The sequence below is a fragment of the Pseudorasbora parva genome, chromosome 6 (genome assembly GCF_024679245.1).
Source record: "Pseudorasbora parva isolate DD20220531a chromosome 6, ASM2467924v1, whole genome shotgun sequence".
NCBI classification, from domain to species: Eukaryota; Metazoa; Chordata; class Actinopteri; order Cypriniformes; family Gobionidae; genus Pseudorasbora; species Pseudorasbora parva.
This window is the reverse complement of record NC_090177.1, coordinates 25311100-25332248: the sequence shown is the minus strand read 5'-3', so window position 1 is coordinate 25332248 and position 21149 is coordinate 25311100. Positions and strand designations below refer to the sequence as shown.

Sequence of the window (21149 nt, the reverse complement as noted above, 5' to 3'; positions counted from 1 at the left end):
GGATGGGCTGAGCTGATTTGAGTTGCCTGCAGCATACTTCAGCATTACTACTGTGTGTGTGTGTTTGTGTGTGTGTGTGTGTGTGTGTGTGTGTGTGTGTGTGTGTGTGTGTGTGTGTGTGTGTGTGTGTGTGTGTGTGTGTGTGTGTGTGTGGCTGTGTGTATGTGTTGTGGATGGGGGAATGGGGGATGGGCTGAGCTGATTTGAGTTGCCTGCAGCATACTTCAGCATTACTACTGTGTGTGTGTGTGTGTGTGTGTGTGTGTGTGTGTGTGTGTGTGTGTGTGTGTGTGTGTGTGTGTGTGTGTGTGTGTGTGTGTGTGTGTGTGTGTGTGTGTGTGTGTCTGTGTGTGTGTGTGTGTGTGTGTGTGTGTCTGTGTGTGTGTGTGTGTGTGTGTGTGTGTGTGTGTGTGTGTGTTGTTCTAGCCTGGTGGGGACTTAAACCTGAATGCACACAGACTCATGGGGACTTCTCAATGGGTACAAAAGCTTATAAATCAGACAGAATGAGTTCTTTTGAAAAGGTGAAAATGCAGAAAATTGTGTGATGGGTAGGAGCAGTGTAGGAGGACAGGATATATAGTTTGTACAGCATAAAAACCATTACCAAAAAGATTCCCCAAAAAGATAGTGAACCAGACATGAGTGTAAGTGTGTGTGTGTGTGTGTGTGTGTGTGTGTGTGTGTGTGTGTGTGTGTGAGAGAGAGAGAGAGAGAGAGAGAGAGAGAGAGAGAGAGAGAGAGAGAGAGAGAGAGAGAGAGAGAGATAGAGAGAGAGAGAGACACTTTTCTGTCTAAAAAGATTACCTCTCAATGCTTTGGCCTGCATTAAAGGATTAAACATATTATTCTGGGTTTGAATAAAAAAATAAATGTATAAAACCGGTTTATTTGTAGGGCATTGACAATATTGTTTTATATAATAAGTTAAATAATTGTGTTAATACAAATAATTATAATTAAAAAAATATAAATGTAAAAAAAATTACCCCCCCCCTCTCTCAGGATCACTCTCTCTCTCTCTCTCTCTCTCTGTGTGTGTGTGTGTGTGTGTGTGTGTGTGTGTGTGTGTGTGTGTGTGTGTGTGTGTGTGTGTAGGGGGTCTCTCTCACTCTGTGTGTGTGTCACCTTGTCTCTTGTTTTTTCATAATTTAACCCTTTCATTTCATAGGCTATCACAAATATCTATCACTTTATTGTGAAAAATAAGTAAAACAAAAACATATATTACATCTTTAATTAAATACTGGTCTTCTGAACTTACAAAATTTTGAGCTGCAAAAAATACATTTGCTTATAATTGAAAGTGATATCCTAATACTTTTAATTGTTTTCTATAACATGGGCTTTAAAGAAGGTCATGTGCTGTGTTTGCTAAGATCACGTATGACACCTCTTTAAACTAATTATTTATTGATAGAATTCAAATGGATAATTTTTTTTAATTTTACATGATTTTATAAAAGTGGCTGTTTATAATAAACTTCCATAAATTATATGCACGCATATTACTCTTACCTGACACTGATATTAAAATCATTGTTGCGGTCTCTGTGATTTGGCTTATTTTTAAGAGAAGTGTAAGGATAATACAACTTCAGCATTTGGACAGTATTCTGCACTCATTTTGAAATTGACATTTGACATCACCTGACATAAAATTAATGAATAAAATGTAATTGATCTCAGAGATGTGAGTGTTGTGGTTCCTGGTCATAGCAGCACCAGTTGCTGCAGTTAATGAGGTGAATTCAAATGACTTTGACATAGTCCCTTTATTTATTTTTTCCCATATTAATTGCCTATTGGTCTGCTGTGCACAGTTAAGCTGATGCCACCGGGGTGGCGGTGCCCCCGGCTTGGGCCCGTCATCGCTGCTCGCAGCTTTAATTATTTATTATTTTTTTACGCGACTATTTGGGCATTTTTGGGGCCCTTCCCGTGCTCGAAAACTCTTGAAACTTTGCACACGCATCAGAATGCGCGGCCATCAGGGCCGGGCTGAGGCTGGGACCCGGGCGTGGCAGGGAGGCTCGACAGCGCCCCCTAAAGTGGGGTCTGAAAACGGGGTCTATAAATCAAACACACTTTCACGTACATATATGAAACTCGGTACACATATAGAGCTCATCGGGCCGAACAACTTTCGTGCTCTAAGTTATGCGTCAGCCCAACAGGAAGTGAGCTATTATGGGTTGTTCGGAAAACGCATGCTGTGGAATTTGCGGTACTCCTCCTAGACGATTGACCCGATCAGCACCAAACTCGGTCAGCCTGAAGTCAAGACACTGAGGATGCTAAATTGCGAGCAACTTTTTGATATCTCAAACGGTTTGGCCGTGGCGAAGAGATGAATTTATGGCGAGAAAAGGCAAACAGGAAGTGTGTTATAACTTTTGCATACATTAATTCATTTTGATGAAACTTCAGCTGTGTGTTCGTTGTAAAAGGCCGATCACATGGATATGACTTTTGTGAGTCAAAGTTATAGCGCCACCAACTGGCAGCAGGAAGTGTGTCACTTTCAAAATTGCTTTAAATCCCCATCTTATTTTCACCCGATTTACTTCAAACTTCATCAGTATTATGTCAAAACATGGCAGATATAGACATATAAATGGATTCCTGATTCTACAAAAACTGTTGTCATGGCAACGTGTCAAAGTCTAATAATCTTTTTTGGTGTTTTTGAGACTCTTCACATGCTTGAAATTGCATGAAACTCAACACACACATCAGACATGCTGTCCAGAAGATGCAAGCAAAGATTCAGAAACGGGCGTGGTAGAGGGGCTCAGTAGCGCCATCTTTTGTCCAAAGTGGGGGGTTAGTTTTATCTACATTCACCAAACTCGGTATATATATTGTACATTTCGAGCCGGACAACTTTCTAATTTACAGTCATTAGCTGTGACCGACAGGAAGTCAGATAATTTGGTTGGAAGATAACAAGAAGTCGAAAGCGAGCTCTGAGTTTTTACCCTCTCCTCAAAAGCGATTCATTCAATCTCCTCCAAACTCGGACAACATGAAGTAAATATACAGAAGATGCTAAAATGCGAACGGTTATTGGATATCTCAAACGGTGTTCCCGTAGCAAAAGCCTAAAAAAGATAAAATAAGCACACAAGTGCCTGGTTCATTAATAAGGCTATACTCCCACCTGCTGGTTATTCTATATAGCACACAGTTTTTTTTGTTTTTTTTTTGTTCAACACTTATGCTCTCACTTAAATGACCAGTAGAGGGCAATATTGTATAAGTTTTCAAGCAAAAAACCTTGCCTCTGTGTGTGTGTGAGAATGGTTTTCTAGCCTGGTGGGGACTAAAACCTGAATGCACACAGACTCATGGGGACTTCCCAATGGGTACAAAAGCTTATAAATCAGACAGAAGGAGTTCTTTTGAAAATGTAAAAATGCAGAAAGTTTTGTGTGATGGGTAGGTTTTGGGGTAGGAGCAGTGTAGGAGGACAGAATATGGTTTGTACAGCATAAAAACCATTATGTCTATGGTGAGTCCCCAAACAGATAGTGAACCAGACATGAGTGAGTGTGTGTGTGTGTGTGTGTGTGTGTGTGTGTGTGTGTGTGTGTGTGTGTGTGTGTGTGTGTGTGTGTGTGTGTGGGGTGGGGTGGGGGGGGGGATGGGCTGAACTGATAAGAGTTGCCTGCAGCATACTTTAGCATTACTAGTGTGTGTGTGTGTGTGTGTGTGTGTGTGTGTGTGTGTGTGTGTGTGTGTGTGTGTGTGTGTGTGTGTGTGTGTGTGTGTGTGTTCTTTTTTCTAGCCTGGTGGGGACTTCAACCTGAATGCACACAGACTCATGGGGACACGTGTCACTGATTTCTACAGTGAATGTGTGTGTGTGTGTGTGTGTGTGTGTGTGTGTGTGTGTGTGTGTGTGTGTGTGTGTGTGTGTGTGTGTGTGTGTGTGTGTGTGTGTGTGTGTGAGAGAGAGAGAGCCACTCTTCTGTCTAAAAAGATTACCTCTCAATGCTGTGCTTTGGCCTGCATTAAAGGATTAAACATATTATTCTGGGTTTGAATAAAAAAAATCATGTATAAAACCAGTTTATTTGTAGGGCATTGACAATATTGTTTTATATAATTAGTTAAATAATTGTGTTAATACCAATAATTATTAATAAAAATATATAAATATAAAAAAAACATTACTAACAAAAGAAAAAACACATTTAATTGTCTTTAAAAAGAAAAGGAAAAAATAAGTAGTGTGTGTAACTTAAAAATGAGAAGAATAATGCCTTTTGTTTAAGGACAAAAATGAGAACCAATGAGCTACCGGTATATAGAATAACCAGAAGGTGAGAGTGTAGCCTTATTTAGTAACCAGGTTGGATATTTCCTAGGGAACACTGTTTTGAAGATAAAACTATTGTTGTTATTGCAAAACAGTGAAATAAAAACAATGATCTCTCACTGTTTAGATTTTGTGTCTGTCATTCCCCTTCCCCCTCACTCTCCCTCTCTCAGGATCACTCTATGTGTGTGTGTGTGTGTGTGTGTGTGTGTGTGTGTGTGTGTGTGTGTGTGTGTGTGTGTGTGTGTGTGTGTGTGTGGAGGGGGTCTCTCTCACTCTGTGTGTCGCCTTGTTTCTTGTTTTTCATAATTTAACCATTTCATATCATAGGCTATCAGCAATATCTATCACTTTATTGTGAAAAATAAGTTTTAAAAAATGTATTATATATATATTGAGCTGCAAAAAATACATTTGCACATAATTGAAAGTGATGTCCTAATACTTTTAATTGTTTTCTATAACATGGGCTTTAAAGAAGGTCATGTGCTGTGTTTGCAAAGATCACGTATGACACCTCTTTAAACTAATTATTTATTGATAAAATTCAAATGGATAAAAAAAAAAAATTCACATGATCTTATAAAAGTGGCTGTTTATAATAAACTTCTATAAATTTTATGCACGCATATTACTCTTACCTGACACTGATATTAAAATCATTGTTGCGGTCTCTGTGATTTGGCTTAATTTATTTTTAAGAGAAGTGTAAGGATAATACAACTTCAGCATTTGGACAGTATTCTGCACTCATTTGAAATTGACATTTGACATCACCTGACATAAAATTAAAGAATAAAATGTAATTGATCTCAGAGATGTGACTGTTGTGGTTCCTGGTCATAGCAGCACCAGTTGCTGCAGTTAATGAGGTGAATTCAAATGACTTTGACATAGTCCCATTATTTATTTTTTCCCATATTAAATGCCTATTGCCTGCTGTGCACAGTTAAGCTGATGCCACCGGGGTGGCGGTGCCCCCGGCTTGGGCCCGTCATCGCTGCTCGCAGCTTTAATTTTTTGTTATTATTATTATTTATTATTTTTTTACGCGACTATTTGGGCATTTTTGGGGCCCTTCCCATGCTCGAAAACTCTTGAAACTTTGCACACGCATCAGAATGCGCGGCCATCAGGGCCGGGCTGAGGCTGGGACCCGGGCGTGGCAGGGGGGCTCGACAGCGCCCCCTAAAGTGGGCTCTGAAAACGTGGTCTATAAATCAAACACACTTGCACGTACACATATGAAACTCGGTACACATATAGAGCTCATCGGGCCGAACAACTTTCGTGCTCTAAGTTATGTGTCAGCCCAACAGGAAGTGAGCTATTATGGGTTGTTCGGAAAACGCATGCTGTGGAATTTGCGATACTCCTCCTAGACGATTCACCCGATCAGCATCAAACTCGGTCAGCAGGAAGTCAAGACACTGAGGATGCTAAATTGCGAGCAACTTTTTGATATCTCAAACGGTTTGGCCGTGGCGAAGAGACGAATTTATGGCGAGAAAAGGGAAACAGGAAGTGTGTAATAACTTCTGCATACATTAATTCATTTTGATGAAACTTCAGATGTGTGTTCGTTGTAAGAGGCCGATCACATGGATATGACTTTTGTGAGTCAAAGTTATAGCGCCACCAACTGGCAGCAGGAAGTGTCACTTTTGTCCAAAGAGGAGGGTTAGTTTTATCTACATTCACCAAACTCGGTATATATATAGTACTTTTCGAGCCGGACAACTTTCTAATTTACTGTCATTAGCTCTGACCAACATGAAGTCAGATAATTTGGTTGGAAGATAACACAAAGTGGAAAGCGAGCTCTGAGTTTTTACCTTCTCCTCAAAAGCGATTCATTCAATCTCCTACAAACTCGGACAACATGAAGTAAATATACAGAAGATGCTAAAATGCGAACGGTTATTGGATATCTCAAACGGTTTTCCCGTAGCAAAAGCCTAAAAAACACAAAATAGGGACACACGTGCCTGGTTCATAAATAAGGCTATACTCCCACCTGCTGGTTATTCTATATATCACACTGGCTGTTTTTCTGTTTTTTTTTTTTTCAGTTTTTTCAACACTTATGCTCTCCCTTAAATGACCAGTAGAGGGCAATATTGTATAAGTTTTCAAGCAAAAAACCTTGCCTCTCTGGGTGTGTGAATGGTTTTCTAACCTGGTGGGGACTTAAACCTGAATGCACACAGACTCATGGGGACTTCCCAATGGGTACAAAAGCTTATAAATCAGACAGAATGAGTTCTTTTGAAGAAAGTTTTGTGTGATGGGTAGGTTTAGGGGCAGGAGCAGTGTAGGATGACAGAATATATGGTTTGTACAGCATAAAAACCATTACATCTATGAGTCCCCAGAAAGATAGTGAACCAGACATGAGTATGTGTGAATGTGTGTGTGTTTGTGGGTGGGTGTGTGTGTGTGTGTTGTGGATGGGGGATGGTGGATGGTGGATGGGCTTAACTGATAAGAGTTGCCTGCAGCATACTTCAGCATTACTACTGTGTGTGTGTGTGTGTGTGTGTGTGTGTGTGTGTGTGTGTGTGTGTGTGTGTGTGTGCGCGCGTTTGTGTGTGTTCTTTTTTCTAGCCTGGTGGGGACTTCAACCTGAATGCACACAGACTCATGGGGACACGTGTCACTGATTTCTACAGTGTGTGTGTGTGTGTGTGTGTGTGTGTGTGTGTGTGTGTGTGTGTGTGTGTGTGTGTGTGTGTGTGTGTGTGTGTGTGTGAGCCACTCTTCTGTCTAAAAAGATTACCTCTCAATGCTGTGCTCTGGCCTGCATTCAAGGATAAAAAAATTTATTCTGGGTTTGAATAAAAAAAAAATGAATGTATAAAACCAGTTTATTTGTAGGGGATTGACAATATTGTTTTATATAATTAGTTAAATAATTGTGTTAATACAAATAATTATTAATAAAAAATATAAATATAAAAAAACATTACTAACAAAAGAAAAAACCCATTTAATTGTCTTAAAAAAAAAAAGTAGTGTGTGTAACTTAAAAAAATGAGAAGATTAATGCCTTTTGTTTAAGGACAAAAATGAGAACCAATGAGCTACCGGCATATAGAATAACCAGAAGGTGGAAGTGTAGCCTTATTTAGTAACCAGGTTGGATATGTCCAAGGGAACACTGTTTTGAAGATTAAACTATTGTTGTTATTGAAAAACAGTGTTTTCAGACAGTGAAATAAAAACAATGTTCGCTCACTGTTTAGATTTTGTGTCTGTCATTCCCCTCCCCCCTCACTCTCCCTCTCTCAGGATCACTCTATGTGTGTGTGTGTGTGTGTGTGGAGGGGGTCTCTCTCACTCTGTGTGTGTCGCCTTGTTTTTTGTTTTTTTTTCATAATTTAACCCTTTCATATCATAGGCTATATCAGCGATTTCTATCACTTTATTGTGAAAAATAAGTTTAAAAAATGTATTATATATATATATATATATATATATATATATATATATATATATATATATATATATATATATATATATATATATATATATATATATATATAACACTGGTCTTCTGAACTTACAATATTTTGAGCTGCAAAAAATGCATTTGCACATAATTGAAAGTGACCTACTATATCCTAATACTTTTAATTGTTTTCTATAACATGGGCTTTAAAGAAGGTCATGTGCTGTGTTTGCAAAGATCACGTATGACACCTCTTTAAACTAATAATTTATTGAAAGAATTCAAATGGATTAAAAAAATAATTTCACATGATCTTATAAAAGTGGCTGTTTATAATAAACTTCTATAAATGATATGCACGCATATTACTCTTACCTGACACTGATATTATAATCATTGTTGCGGTCTCTGTGATTTGGCTTAATTTATTTTTAAGAGAAGTGTAAGGATAATACAACTTCAGCCTTTGGACGGTATTCTGCACTCATTTTGAAATTGACATTTGACATCATCTAACATAAAATTAAAGAATAAAATGTAATTGATCTCATAGATGTGACTGTTGTGGTTCCTGGTCATAGCAGCACCAGTTGCTGCAGTTAATGAGGTGAATTCAAATGACTTTGACATAGTCCTTTTATTTTTTTCCCATATTAAATGCCTATTGGCCTGCTGTGCACAGTTAAGCTGATGCCACCGGGGTGGCGGTGCCACCGGCTTGGGCCCGTCATCGCTGCTCGCAGCTTTAATTATTATTATTATCTTTTCGCCTTTTGGGCATTTTTGGGGCACTTAACGTGCTCGAAAACTCTTGAAACTTTTTACACACATCGGAATGCGCGGCCAACAGGGTCTGGCAGAGGCCTTTGCCCCGGGCGTGGCAGAGGGGCTCAACAGCGCCCCCTTGAAAAACAGGGTCTATATATTAAACACACTTGCACGTACATGTATGAAACTCGGTACACTTATAGATCTCATCGGGCCAAACAACTTCCGCACTCATAGTCATAAGCTTCGCTCAACAGGAAGTGAGCTATAATGGGTTGTTCGGAAAACGCATGCTCTGGAATTTGCGGTACTCCTCCTAGACGATTCATCCGATCAGCACCAATCTCGGTCAGCCTGAAGTCAAGACACTAAGGATGCTAAATTGCGAGCAGCTTTTTGATATCTCAAACGGTTTGGCTGTGGCGAAGAGACGAATTTATGGCGAGAAAAGGGAAACAGGAAGTGTGTTATAACTTTTGCATACATTAATTCATTTTGATGAAACTTCAGCTGTGTGTTCGTTGTAAGAGGCCGATCACATGGATATGACTTTTGTGAGTCAAAGTTATAGCGCCACCAACTGGCAGCAGGAAGTGTGGCTTTTGTCCAAAGTGGGGGGTTAGTTTTATCTGCAGTCCCCAAACTCGGTATATATATTGTACATTTCGAGCCGGACAACTTTCTCATTTACAGTCATTAGCTCTGACCAACAGGAAGTCAGATAATTTGGTTGGAAGATAATAAGAAGTGGCAAAGCGAGCTCTGAGTTTTTACCCTCTCCTCAAAAGCGATTCATTCAATCTCCTCCAAACTCGGACAACATGAAGTAAATATACAGAAGATGCTAAAATGCGAACGGTTATTGGATATCTCAAACGGTGTTCCCGTAGCAAAAGCTTAAAAAATACAAAAGAAAGACACAAGTAACTGGTTCATAAATAAGACTATACTCCCACCTGCTGGTTATTCTTTATATCACACTGTTTGTTTTTTTTTTTTTTTCAAAACTTATGCTCTCCCTTAAATGACCAGTAGAGGGCAATATTGTATAAGTTTTCAAGCAAAAAAACTTGCCTCTGTGTGTGTGTGTGAATGGTTTTCTAACCTGGTGGGGACTTAAACCTCAATGCACACAGACTCATGGGGACGTCCCAATGGGTACAAAAGCTTATAAATCAGACAGAATGAGTTACTTTGAAAATGTGAAAATGCAGAAAGTTTCCTGTGATGGCCAGGGGCAGTGTAGGACAGAATATATGGTTTGTACAGCATAAAAACCATTACATCTATGCTGAGTCCCCAAAAAGATGGTGAACCAGACATGAGTGTGTGTGTGTGTGTGTGTGTGTGTGTGTGTGTGTGTGTGTGTGTGTGTGTGTGTGTGTGTGTGTGTGTGTGTGTGTGTGTGTGTGTGTGTCTGTGTGTTGGGAGGGGGGGGATGGTGGATGGGCTGAGCTTAGCTGATAAGGGTTGCCTGCAGCATACTTCAGCATTACTACTGTCTGTGTGTGTGTGTGTGTGTGTGTGTGTGTGTGTGTGTGTGTTATTTTTTCTAGCCTGGTGGGGACTTCAACCTGAATGCACACAGACTCATGGGGACACGTGTCACTGATTTCTACTGTGTGTGTGTGTGTGTGTGTGTGTGTGTGTGTGTGTGTGTGTGTGTGAGAGCCACTCTTCTGTCTAAAACAATTACCTCTCAATGCTGTGCTTTGGCCTGCATTAAAGGATTAAACATATTATTCTGGGTTTGAATAAAAAAATAAATGTATAAAACCAGTTTATTTGTAGGGCATTGACAATATTGTTTTATATAATTAGATACCCCCCCCCCCTCCTCAGGATCACTCTGTGTGTGTGTGTGTGTGTGTGTGTGTGTGTGTGTGTGTGTGTGTGTGTGTGTGTGTGTGTGTGGAGGGGGTCTCTCTCACTCTGTGTGTCACCTTGTCTCTTGTTTTTTTAATAATTTAACCCTTTCATACCATAGGATATCACAAATATCTATCACTTTATTGTGAAAAATAAGTAAAAAACTAAAACATATATTATATCTTTAATTAAATACTGGTCTTCTGAACTTACAAAATTTTGAGCTGCAAAAAAATACATTTGCACATAATTGAAAGTGATATCCTAATACTTTTTAATTGTTTTCTATAACATGGGCTTTAAAGAAGGTCATGTGCTGTGTTTGCAAAGATCACGTATGACACCTCTTTAAACTAATTATTTATTGATAGAATTCAAATGAATAAAAAATAATAATTTCACATGAATTTATAAAAGTGGCTGTTTATAATAAACTTCCATAAATTATATGCACGCATATTACTCTTACCTGACACTGATATTAAAATCATTGTTGCGGTCTCTGATTTGGAAAATTTATTTTTAAGAAAAGTGTAAGGATAATATAACTTCAGCTTTTGGACAGTATTCTGCACTCATTTTGAAATTGACATTTGACATCATCTGACATAAAATTAATGAATAAAATGTAATTGATCTCAGAGATGTGAGTGTTGTGGTTCCTGGTCATAGCAGCACCAGTTGCTGCAGTTAATGAGGTGAATTTAAATGACTTTGACATAATCTCTTTATTTATTTTTTCCCATATTAAATGCCTATTGCCTGCTGTGCACAGTTAAGCTGATGCCACTGGGGTGGCGGTGCCACCGGCTTGGGCCCGTCATCGCTGCTCGCAGCTTTAATTTTATTTTATTTTATATACCACCATACAGGTCTGGAATAAATAAATGGATTTTAATTGTTATTAATGTTTAAAAATGTAATTAAAATTAGTATTATTGGTATATTAAAATGTTAACTGTCATTTACTCGTATTAATTTCATTCCAAACCTGTAAGACTTTCGTTCATCTTCAGAACACATTATCTTTTTGATGAATTTCTGTGCTCTCCATAAACAGATATGCAAGTTCATAAAGAGATCATGAAACAATCCACATGAATTGAGCGGTTAAGTCCAAATTTTCTGACAAGACATGATCGCTTTATATGATGAACAATTTGAAATGTAGGCTTTTATTCACATATAAACATTGATCAGTTTACTCATTTACCAGTCGGGTTTAAAAATTGCATTTATACAACTAGGAGCAACCAAAGACATTTGTTATGCATAACTGCATCAGTGCCATATTTGATATCAATATACAGAAATATCACGTGGTCACAGGTGGAACACATGAAACGCATACTTTGCACATGGAAACATAGTTTTGAAACAGTTCCCATGTGATCAAGTAGAAACATTAGATATTCATGTGTATTTTCTGTTTGGAATGACATGTGTGAGTAAAAATATTGATACATTTTTTAGTTTTGGGGTGAACTATTCCAGTTAAATTAAATATTATTTAAAATGAATTGTGAAAATGGTGATTAGTCAGGTCTCAGATATTTTTGATTTTTGTTATCTGATTGTGTGAAGATGAAGAGGTGGATCTTGATGAAGACTTTCCAGACGGCGTGCAGCCTGGTGGTCATGGAGAACTTGTTATGAACGTAATCAGCCCGTCAAACGTCCCAGGCGACGCCACAAAGGTATTGAGTCGTACAAGTTCTGTGAATTGAGAAGGAACACTACAGTTATATGTTTGTTTCTTCAGGTACAGGCTTGTGGTCCAGGCCTGAAAGAAGCTGTTGTTGGAAAACAGGCAGAGTTTATCATTGACACAAGCAGCGCAGGCAGTGGACGACTTGCCATAAGAGTGGAAGGACCCTGTGAAGTTGCACTAAAATGTCTGGACAATCAGGATGGCTCTTGTACAGTGTTTTACCTCCCCACCGAGCATGGAATGTACAAAATAAATGTCCTTTTTGACAACTCTCACATAACTGGCTCTCCATTCGAGGCTGTCATAGTGAAACCAATCGACCCATCTAAAGTTTTGGTAACAGGCCCTGGTCTGCTACAGGGGAAAGTCGGGGAACCTTGTATTGTAAATATAGACTGTGCAATGGCAGGACCTGGAGATTTATCTGTGCAGGCTGTCTCTGACTCAGGAGTCATTGTCCAAACTGAAGTAAAGGAGAATGAAGACGGCACCTACACAGCTGTTTATGTGCCGCTAACTGGAGGTGTTTACACGCTGCTTCTGAAATATGGAGGAAAGCTCGTGCCTAACTTCCCCGCTAAGGTTACTGTGGATCCAAAGGTCTATAAAAGCCATGTAAAAGTGAGCAGGCAAGGTGAAAAAAATCCCACTTTTTGTCACGTGACAAGTAGTTTGCGTTGAGATTTTGTTTGTTTGTCTTATCCATTCTGCTTTTTCAGGAGGCATTGTGGTTGGTGAAAGGGAAAATGACACAAGTCAAGTTGTTGCAAATGGTTTTGGTCTCCGAAAGGGCCTCACTGGACATCCTAATATGTTTAGTGTAATTGCCAGGTAAGCTAGTAGGTATTTTTAGAAATGCATTCAGGGACAAAAAATGATTGACAACCAAATTTGAGCCATAATGTTCTTCTTTCTCAGCAGATCTTCAGTTGATGATCTTGGCATAACAGTGGAGGGTGCGTCTGAGTGTCAGGTGACATGCAAAGACAACGGTGAAGGCATGTATAATGTGGAGTATACTCCTTCAGAGCCTGGTGAATATAAGATCACCATTTCTTGTGGAGAGAAAAACATTCAAGGTAAGCTTTAAATTACAAGGAACATTATTTATTTTATCTACCTCAATGATATGAAATAAATCCTAGTATAAGAAGATTTTTGTTTTTGTAAATTCAGATATAGGTATGATCAAGTTTTCGTTCAGGTGAAAATTAAGTTTTACACATGGTTATTTATTGAAAGGTGAAGAACAATATGAGGTGAATTCAGGAATAAATCAAGGAGTTAATTGTTGTTATTTTTAAAAATGTATATGACCAGTTTTTAAATACGAGATGTCGAATTGGTCACTTTAAGACTTATTTATTGAAAAACATATTCTAATATAATATGTTAATATTTAACAATATTTTTAATCAGAAAATGCAAGTTGAATTTTTTTTAATGGGTTTATCTTTTAATAATAATTTTAGAATGTTTACCGTACGTTAAATTGAAAGATTCTATATAATTGTTGTTATTATTATTACTACTATTGTTGTTATACATATGTTTTTGTATATTGTCTTTAAATAAAATTGTTAAATTATTTTAAATGATGTATTGAAATGATATTGAGAATCATAGTAATGATATAAAATAATGTATTGTAAAATAATCATAATATTGCGTTGTTGTTTTTTTTTAATACTATTGATTTTGCTTTGAGTATAGCCATATGCCATTACATCATAAATACTTTTGTATTCATAGATATGTTTAGCTGACACTAATACAAGACAAAAATTCTAAAATACATTCAGATGACATTTTTGTAAATAATGTTAAATGTCTTTTATATAGTTTGTAAATAATTGTATGACTTTAGTTATTTACTTTGGTTCACTTTTAGTTATTTCATGATGAAGATAGTTGTGCTGCTGACATAGCTCTGAAAAATAATAAATATTTACTACAATAATGATGATGTTTTACATAACTGCCATCTGTATTCAACAGGAAGTCCTTTTATTGCATCAGTAGAGGATTCTTCAAATACTGCAGATTCTGGGATCTGTCTGCAGTCAGGGATTTGTTTATCTTCAAATACTGTTACTCCTCATGGTAGGTTAATTTATTTTTTAAAAATTGTATGCCAAGACACATCTTCAAATTATTTTAATTGGCATAGGTACTGAAATGACAGAGATCAAATACAATGGAGATGGGATGAGTCCAAATCCATCAATGGAAGACAGAGAGTCTCTCATCAATCCTCAGAGTCCTTATAGAAGCAGCAGGTTAGACAATCTTTTAATGCAAAGTAAGGTAAATTACCTTGGCTTGGAAGCAGAATACCTAAAAACAGATTTTAACTATTCTTTACTACTTTTTAAATCATAGTCCTATCCAGTTCCAAGCTCTGCCTAACTGTGATTGTGCTGGAGAGCTTCCCTCAGCTCAGGGTGTGAATATGGCAGAGATCATTGTTCCAGGTTTTAAAGGAAGAATCTGTGGTAGAACTTCCCAAACTTTCACACTCGGCTGCAATAGAGATGGAGCAGCACCTGAGACTGTTGCTGTGGTGAGACCTGATGGTGAGGACAAAGTAAAATGATTCTAAAACATATATTGGCAATCATTGGAAAAAATCTCTATCTCTGAGATGCTTTGAATGTTTGCACTGTAGGTTCCATGGAGCTCCTGGAGATGAAAAAAAGTGGAGAAGGCACTTATAGCGTTGTCTATTCGCCCACCATGGATGGTTGTCATTTATTAACAGTGAAATTCGCTAGTGAGGAGACTTTTAATAGGTGAGAAAAAAAAGTTACATTTATTTGCTTGGACTTGGCAGATGTGTTCAATTTCATTTTTGTTCATACCAAGTCAGATGTAATTTGTTTTACACAAGAAGCATCTGTGTTTTAGGACTCCCCATTTAAAAAAAATCACATTTAAATTTTGTTTTTTTTATAATTGAAAATATAATCTTGATTATAATTTAAATATATTATATTTATTTATTTTTGCAGACAGTTCAAGTTTCAAGTGTTGCCGATAGATGATACAGCTCAGGTTAATGTAGCCGGTCCAGGTCTGACATCAGGAACATGTGCCTGGCATCCTCAAACATTTACTGTCGACTCCATTGTTTCAAAAAAAGTTCCACAGTTTGTTGCCATAATGACACCAGATGGTATTACACTGTGTATTATATTAGATCACAACTACTAATATTATATTTCAATACAAATCATTAATGTTGCACATCTGATTAATCATTAAATAGGCTTGACTGAGGTATTTGAGGTCAGAGATAATGGCGATTGGACATACACTGTGAACTACACCCCTTCAATGGAAGGGCTTCATTCTTTGATGGTCAAATATACTGAAGATGCTTCCTTTTGCAGGTATGAGCATTGCATTCATGGCTACAAAATATTGATTAAATGCATAGGTCATGTCATATAGAGATGGAACTCATCCACCTTCAATTGACATGAAAAAATTTGCCTTTATTAGGCAATTTTATTGGTTGGAGGATTACAATGAAACGCAATGTTTTGATGCATGTTATTGTTGATTTACAGTCCTTTCAAGTTTCGAGTGCTGCCTATGCCTGATTCTAAATATAAGCCAGGCTTGAGGAATGGGACTCCAGTTTTTGGATTAGATTTTGAGCCACAAGTGTGTGTAAACACTCCTCAGACCTTCACAATTGATGGCAGTAGCTCCGGAGAGCCGCCAGAGACTGTAGCTGTTGTTACGCCTGATGGTGAGATTGTAATGGAAAAGGATGTTTGTTTCGTTGGGTGTTTCATGTTATTTTAATAGAATTCGAAACAGAATTTGACTAACTGTTGCTCTTTGCAGGCAAAATCACAATGTTAAGTGCAAAAGACAAAGGAGATGGAACGTATTTAGTGGCATACTCCCCTTCTGTTGAAGGATCTCACTCGATTATGGTCAAATGTACCAATGATGATTCCTTTAGAAGGTAAAGCAACAGATGAATGAGATTCTAGTGTGAAGCCACCCAGTACATGCAGTCCATGTCCTCAGGTTCTCATATAATCCTATCTTTCAGTCTTCTCAGATTTCATGCCATACCTTCTCACTCTGGTAGAAAAGATGAAGATGTCTTAAATAAAGAGGAACCTTCGAGTCAGAAGGGAAGTGTCAATGCTAAACCTCCTCAAACATCTGCTAACGGCTACAGTGTATCACCAGAGACTGCCACAGTAGTGAAAGCTTATGGTCAGAACCATGTTTTTGATATATTGCTGACATCTGCATGACTGTGTTTGCTAGGAGAATCAATCATGGGTGTTTACATGTAGGCTCAATCAAACTCTCCACAGATGTGTTGGGCAACAGGGACAGAACTTGCAAGATGACTTGCACACCAAATATGGAGGCCTCTCATTCCGTGATGGACAAACACACCAGTGAAGAGACTTTTAGAAGGTTTGAAAGTGTATTTGAGTCTGTTTTAGGTTTTACTCTCATTTATTACTTCTAGAGAACTACCAGAAACATTTGATATTTGATTTGTTTAATAGGCTCTCTGAGTTCCAGGCAGACATGACTATTGAAAATACAGAACCTAAGATTTGTGCTCAAATTCCTCAGTCATTCAAAATCAACTGTAGTAAATCTGGGAAGCCACCTGAGTGTGCGCTGATGATCACCCCTGATGGTGAGGACCAGCTTCTCTTGAAGGACGTTTCAGATTTCTATGGCTGTAACTGACAAACCTTCATACCTACAGGAAAGGCTGAATTGACAGAGGTCAACGAAAACCCAGATGGGACTTACTCTGTGAAATATTCTCCTTCCATAGAAGGTCTTCATTCCTTGATGGTCAAATATGCTGATGATGATTCATACTGCAAGTAAGATTTTACATATATATATATATATATATATATATATATATATATATATATATATATATATATATATATATATATATATATATATATATATATATATATATATATATATATATATATATATATATATATATATATATATATATATATATATATATATATATATATATATATATATATATATATATATATATATATATATACACTCCTGAACAAAATCTTAAGACCAGGGGATGCATTGCAAGTTTTAAACATTTCGCACTTGTGGATCATAACCGGGTTGTAAGTGCTGCTTCAAAACGCCAAAAGAAGAAACAGGAGCAAGAGTAAGTAAGTAAGTAAGCTTTATTTCTATAGCACTTTTCACAGACAAAAGGTCACAAAGTGCTTTACAAAATTAAAATATACACATAAAAGATATACACATAACATAATATACATATATACACAAAAACATACAAAACCATAATTGCTAATTAAATACTTGTCTAAAAAGATGCGTCTTAAGGTGTTTTTTAAAAACCTTCACAGAGTCCAAAGCTCTCAAGGCTAATGGAAGAGAGTTCCAGAGCCTTGGAGCCACTACACAGGCTCGGTCACCTCTTATTGTAAAGAGACAAAAAATAGAGAGTAGGCAATTTATTGAAAACTGCGTTTAAACTCAAAAGTTTACTATATATAAAAATAATAATAATATATATAAAATATATATAAAAAGTAAAGTAAAAGTTGTATTTATAATAGTTAAATAGTTAGGAAAATTAGAAATAGAAAAATGTATAAAAACTTTAATAAATTTTTTTGGTAACATTTGAATAATACAAATTTTTTAATATTTAAAATGTTATAATTTTTTTTTATTGTTTTATTTTTATTTAAATATTAATTAATTATAACACTTATCATATCTGATTTTGTTCATATTGTTTGTTTTTCAGTCCATTGAGGCTTCATGTCCTGGCTCACTCAGCTAGTGATGATGAGCATGGGATAAATACAACTGAGGTTTGTAGTAGACACTTAAAGGAAGATGTCTGTGCTCAAATTCCTCAAACTTTCACAGCTTGCTGCAACACTAATGAGGCCCCAGGGACTGATATGTTGAAAGCTAATGGTGAGGCCCTGATTTTATGATCATCTGTATCTGTCTGTTTGGAAGTCATCATCAGATATCAAGCTGAATTTAAAAGAAACCTTGTTTGTTGTGGTATTGATTCCTTAGGCAGTAGAGATCTGGTTGAAGTGTTAAATAATGAGAACCAGACCTATGCAGCAACACACTCGCCCTCCGCTGATTACTCTCACTCCTCAGCTGTCAGAAATCCCAGTGAGGAGGATCTTCAAAGGTAAAACTGCCATTACAGTTAAGTCTCAATCTAAACCATATGCATTAAAGGGGTCATGAATTGAGAAATCAAAGAAAATCTGTTATCGACACCATGTCTTGCAAAAGTGTGGTGAAACCATAGACTGTAAAAAAAAATAGACGTAGTGTCCGTGACGTCACCCATAGGATTCCGATAAGCCATTCTTAAGCTTAAAGTAGGGGCAAGCTGGGCGTTGCCATCTTGTAAGCTAGTCATCGCGAGTCATTCCCGGACAACAGAAAATGGGCAAAAAGGCGGGATGTGGGCGGAGCTTAGGCTACGCAACGAATATAGACCGCAGATAAATGGCTATCTACCTGTAACCACGCCCTTAATTATGCAGAACTTTAAGGCTTTATATAACGTAAACGAATGAGTTATTAAAAAAAATTCACCCCCCTCACAGTTGTCATGAAGGTCAAAATTAGCATTATAGGCCAAAACCACAATTTGTACCAGGCTGTAAACATGTTTTTTTTTCTGCTGTAAAGTTGAGAATTTTAACATGGGGCTCAATGAGATGGCTAGTGGTGAGCTGAGGAATTGCAGTTTACATTACTTCCGTATTGGCTTCAAGAGAGGAGGTTGCCGCTTGGGTGAAACGCTGCCTCAAGTATGCCTGGTTCTGTAGTCCCACCCACCGACTTGTGGAGCCAAACGGATTGCGCTATCAAGCAATAAAGCCAGCATAAGACATTGCACATTTGTTCCTTCATTTCACAATGGATACGGTTGTAATCAAGAGACTGGAATTGCAGACAGGATGAGAATGAATGAATGAATGAATGAATGAATGAATGAATGAAGCAACACACTTATGTGCGTAAAAAATGTGATATTATTTGTGATTAGTATTGCATTGTTACAGGTCGTTTGCTATCTATTGATTATGTGTGTAACTGTAGTCAGTGTGCAAGTAAACCTCACTCTTCTGTCCTCAAGAGACGCCCTAGCAACTGACGCTAGAGGTTGCAGCCTTTTACCTCCTTGTTAGAGCGTCCGATTCTCATGCTGGTGGCCCTGGGTTTGAGTCCTGCTTTTAGCGGGTGGTTAGATCAGGAGGGATTACATGTGTACATGCCTAACTGAACATAACTTCCACACTATTACAGGCTGGAGAAGCCTTTATTTGAGGTGTTGTTGGTTCATTGTGTGGTGAGACTCTGACATGATGTATAGGCCAGGGCTCGCAAAGCCCAACGTCCTGGGGCTAAATTATGTGTTTTCAGACAGACTACCAAAACGTAAACCTGTTGGCAGGCTGGTGAATCTTAAAGAGTGAAATGACATTCCTTTCCTGATGTGCGTTCGGAGCTCATTATAATATGCAAATCTTATCCAATCATAGCAGTGGACTTTACTTCCAAGTCTTCAGTGCAGCTAAATGAGAGGCTCAAAACCAGGGCAGAAAATACTATTACATATTCATTATGATGTTTTTGAATGTAAAAACCATGTGACCTCAGAAGTTGAGCTCAGACAACAGTATAATTTTTTTTTAAAAGACCGTTCATGACCCCTTTAATCAGTCTCAATATTCCAATTCATTATTCACAAATTTTCGCTCTGTTTATCCCTTAATTCATTTTGACACGAATTATAGTCACCAGCCATCATCCTCACACTCATCAAGCGGTCACATTGGTTTTAAAAACAAGGTACGAATGTGCAACGTTTCTTCAAGGTTAATTTCAATCCATTTAATAATGTCTCGAGTCCTTGAGACATTTCATACCTTGAATGTCTACAACGTCTTCATTATTGCTCATCAGGTTGAGGGCAGAAATGTAATTCCTCTTGGTGCCATAAATCAAGTAGGGTTTATATCCTGTGATATAGTCCTGCCATCAGACCTAAGTGAAGGTGAAATTACAGGTGAGATGTTGCTCTGGATTCAATTGCTCATTTTAATGATTGCATCCTTACATCGTTATTTTAATGGCATTCATAGGTGAGGTGATCACACCGTCTAGAAAGACAGAACAGCCTGACGTGATTGATAACAAAGACGGTACCATCATTATAAAGTTTGATCCTTCAGAAGAGGGTCTTCACCAACTACTTATTAAGTCGACCGGAAGCGATCTACCAGGTTAGACCACACACGTCCTCTCTGGAAAACATTCACTTGACCCTCTTCTTTTTTATTCTTCAACAAAGCAAATATTTAAACATTTCACTGTCAGCATTGCAAATCTATGGATTAAATATGATTCTCTCTCCATCCTGCAGTACTTCCGCTGCAGTATTATGCAAATAGTCTTGCTAATCGCAGCACGATGGCCTATGGACAAGGACTTGTGTATGGAATTGCAAATGAGATGGCAACGTTCACCATCTGTCAGGAGGATTCAGCCACGAGTGAGCATATTCTATAATAACAGACTGCACACATTTTTATGCAGTTGTACTGTATGTTCTTATTGCATCCAAAATTGGTTGACTCTTCACTGTGTGTGACAAATAGAGCCAAGAACCATGATGGGGTAAAGGCAAATGGAAAGTCTGCCCCAAATATTTTTGTGCAAAAGAAATTTTCTGGTATCAAATCGTTATAAAATATCACTGTGCATTAGTGCCAGTCCATTTTTCAGCTTTGAGTTGCTTAAAGCATTATAAATCATGAATCAAGCCAATACAAGATGAATATTAACAACAAACTTTGTGTTTTCAAACACTTTCTTGCTTCAAATAAAAGTACAATCCCATAAAGCATTGTGAATGACCATCAAATTAAACTGGAGAAATATAAACCTGCTTATTTTAATGTTGTCGATTTATA

At 37.5% G+C, this 21149-nt stretch overlaps 1 protein-coding gene across 1 annotated transcript in view; it reads left to right on the top strand.

Moving 5' to 3' along the window:
* The window catches only part of flnb (filamin B, beta (actin binding protein 278)), a 126361-nt gene that overhangs the window by 97097 nt on the left and 8115 nt on the right, over positions 1–21149 (top strand). Inside the window, exons 28-50 of the mRNA XM_067447455.1 lie at positions 11473–11480; positions 11997–12109; positions 12175–12757; positions 12843–12954; positions 13042–13202; positions 14122–14226; positions 14294–14402; positions 14506–14699; positions 14792–14915; positions 15135–15298; positions 15392–15515; positions 15696–15880; positions 15979–16102; positions 16193–16362; positions 16446–16572; positions 16668–16804; positions 16877–17000; positions 17939–18114; positions 18223–18346; positions 19971–20025; positions 20140–20242; positions 20319–20459; positions 20600–20728. Of these exons, the coding sequence (XP_067303556.1) occupies positions 11473–11480; positions 11997–12109; positions 12175–12757; positions 12843–12954; positions 13042–13202; positions 14122–14226; positions 14294–14402; positions 14506–14699; positions 14792–14915; positions 15135–15298; positions 15392–15515; positions 15696–15880; positions 15979–16102; positions 16193–16362; positions 16446–16572; positions 16668–16804; positions 16877–17000; positions 17939–18114; positions 18223–18346; positions 19971–20025; positions 20140–20242; positions 20319–20459; positions 20600–20728 (3392 nt within the window). The remainder of the gene's footprint in view (positions 1–11472; positions 11481–11996; positions 12110–12174; positions 12758–12842; positions 12955–13041; positions 13203–14121; positions 14227–14293; positions 14403–14505; positions 14700–14791; positions 14916–15134; positions 15299–15391; positions 15516–15695; positions 15881–15978; positions 16103–16192; positions 16363–16445; positions 16573–16667; positions 16805–16876; positions 17001–17938; positions 18115–18222; positions 18347–19970; positions 20026–20139; positions 20243–20318; positions 20460–20599; positions 20729–21149) is intronic.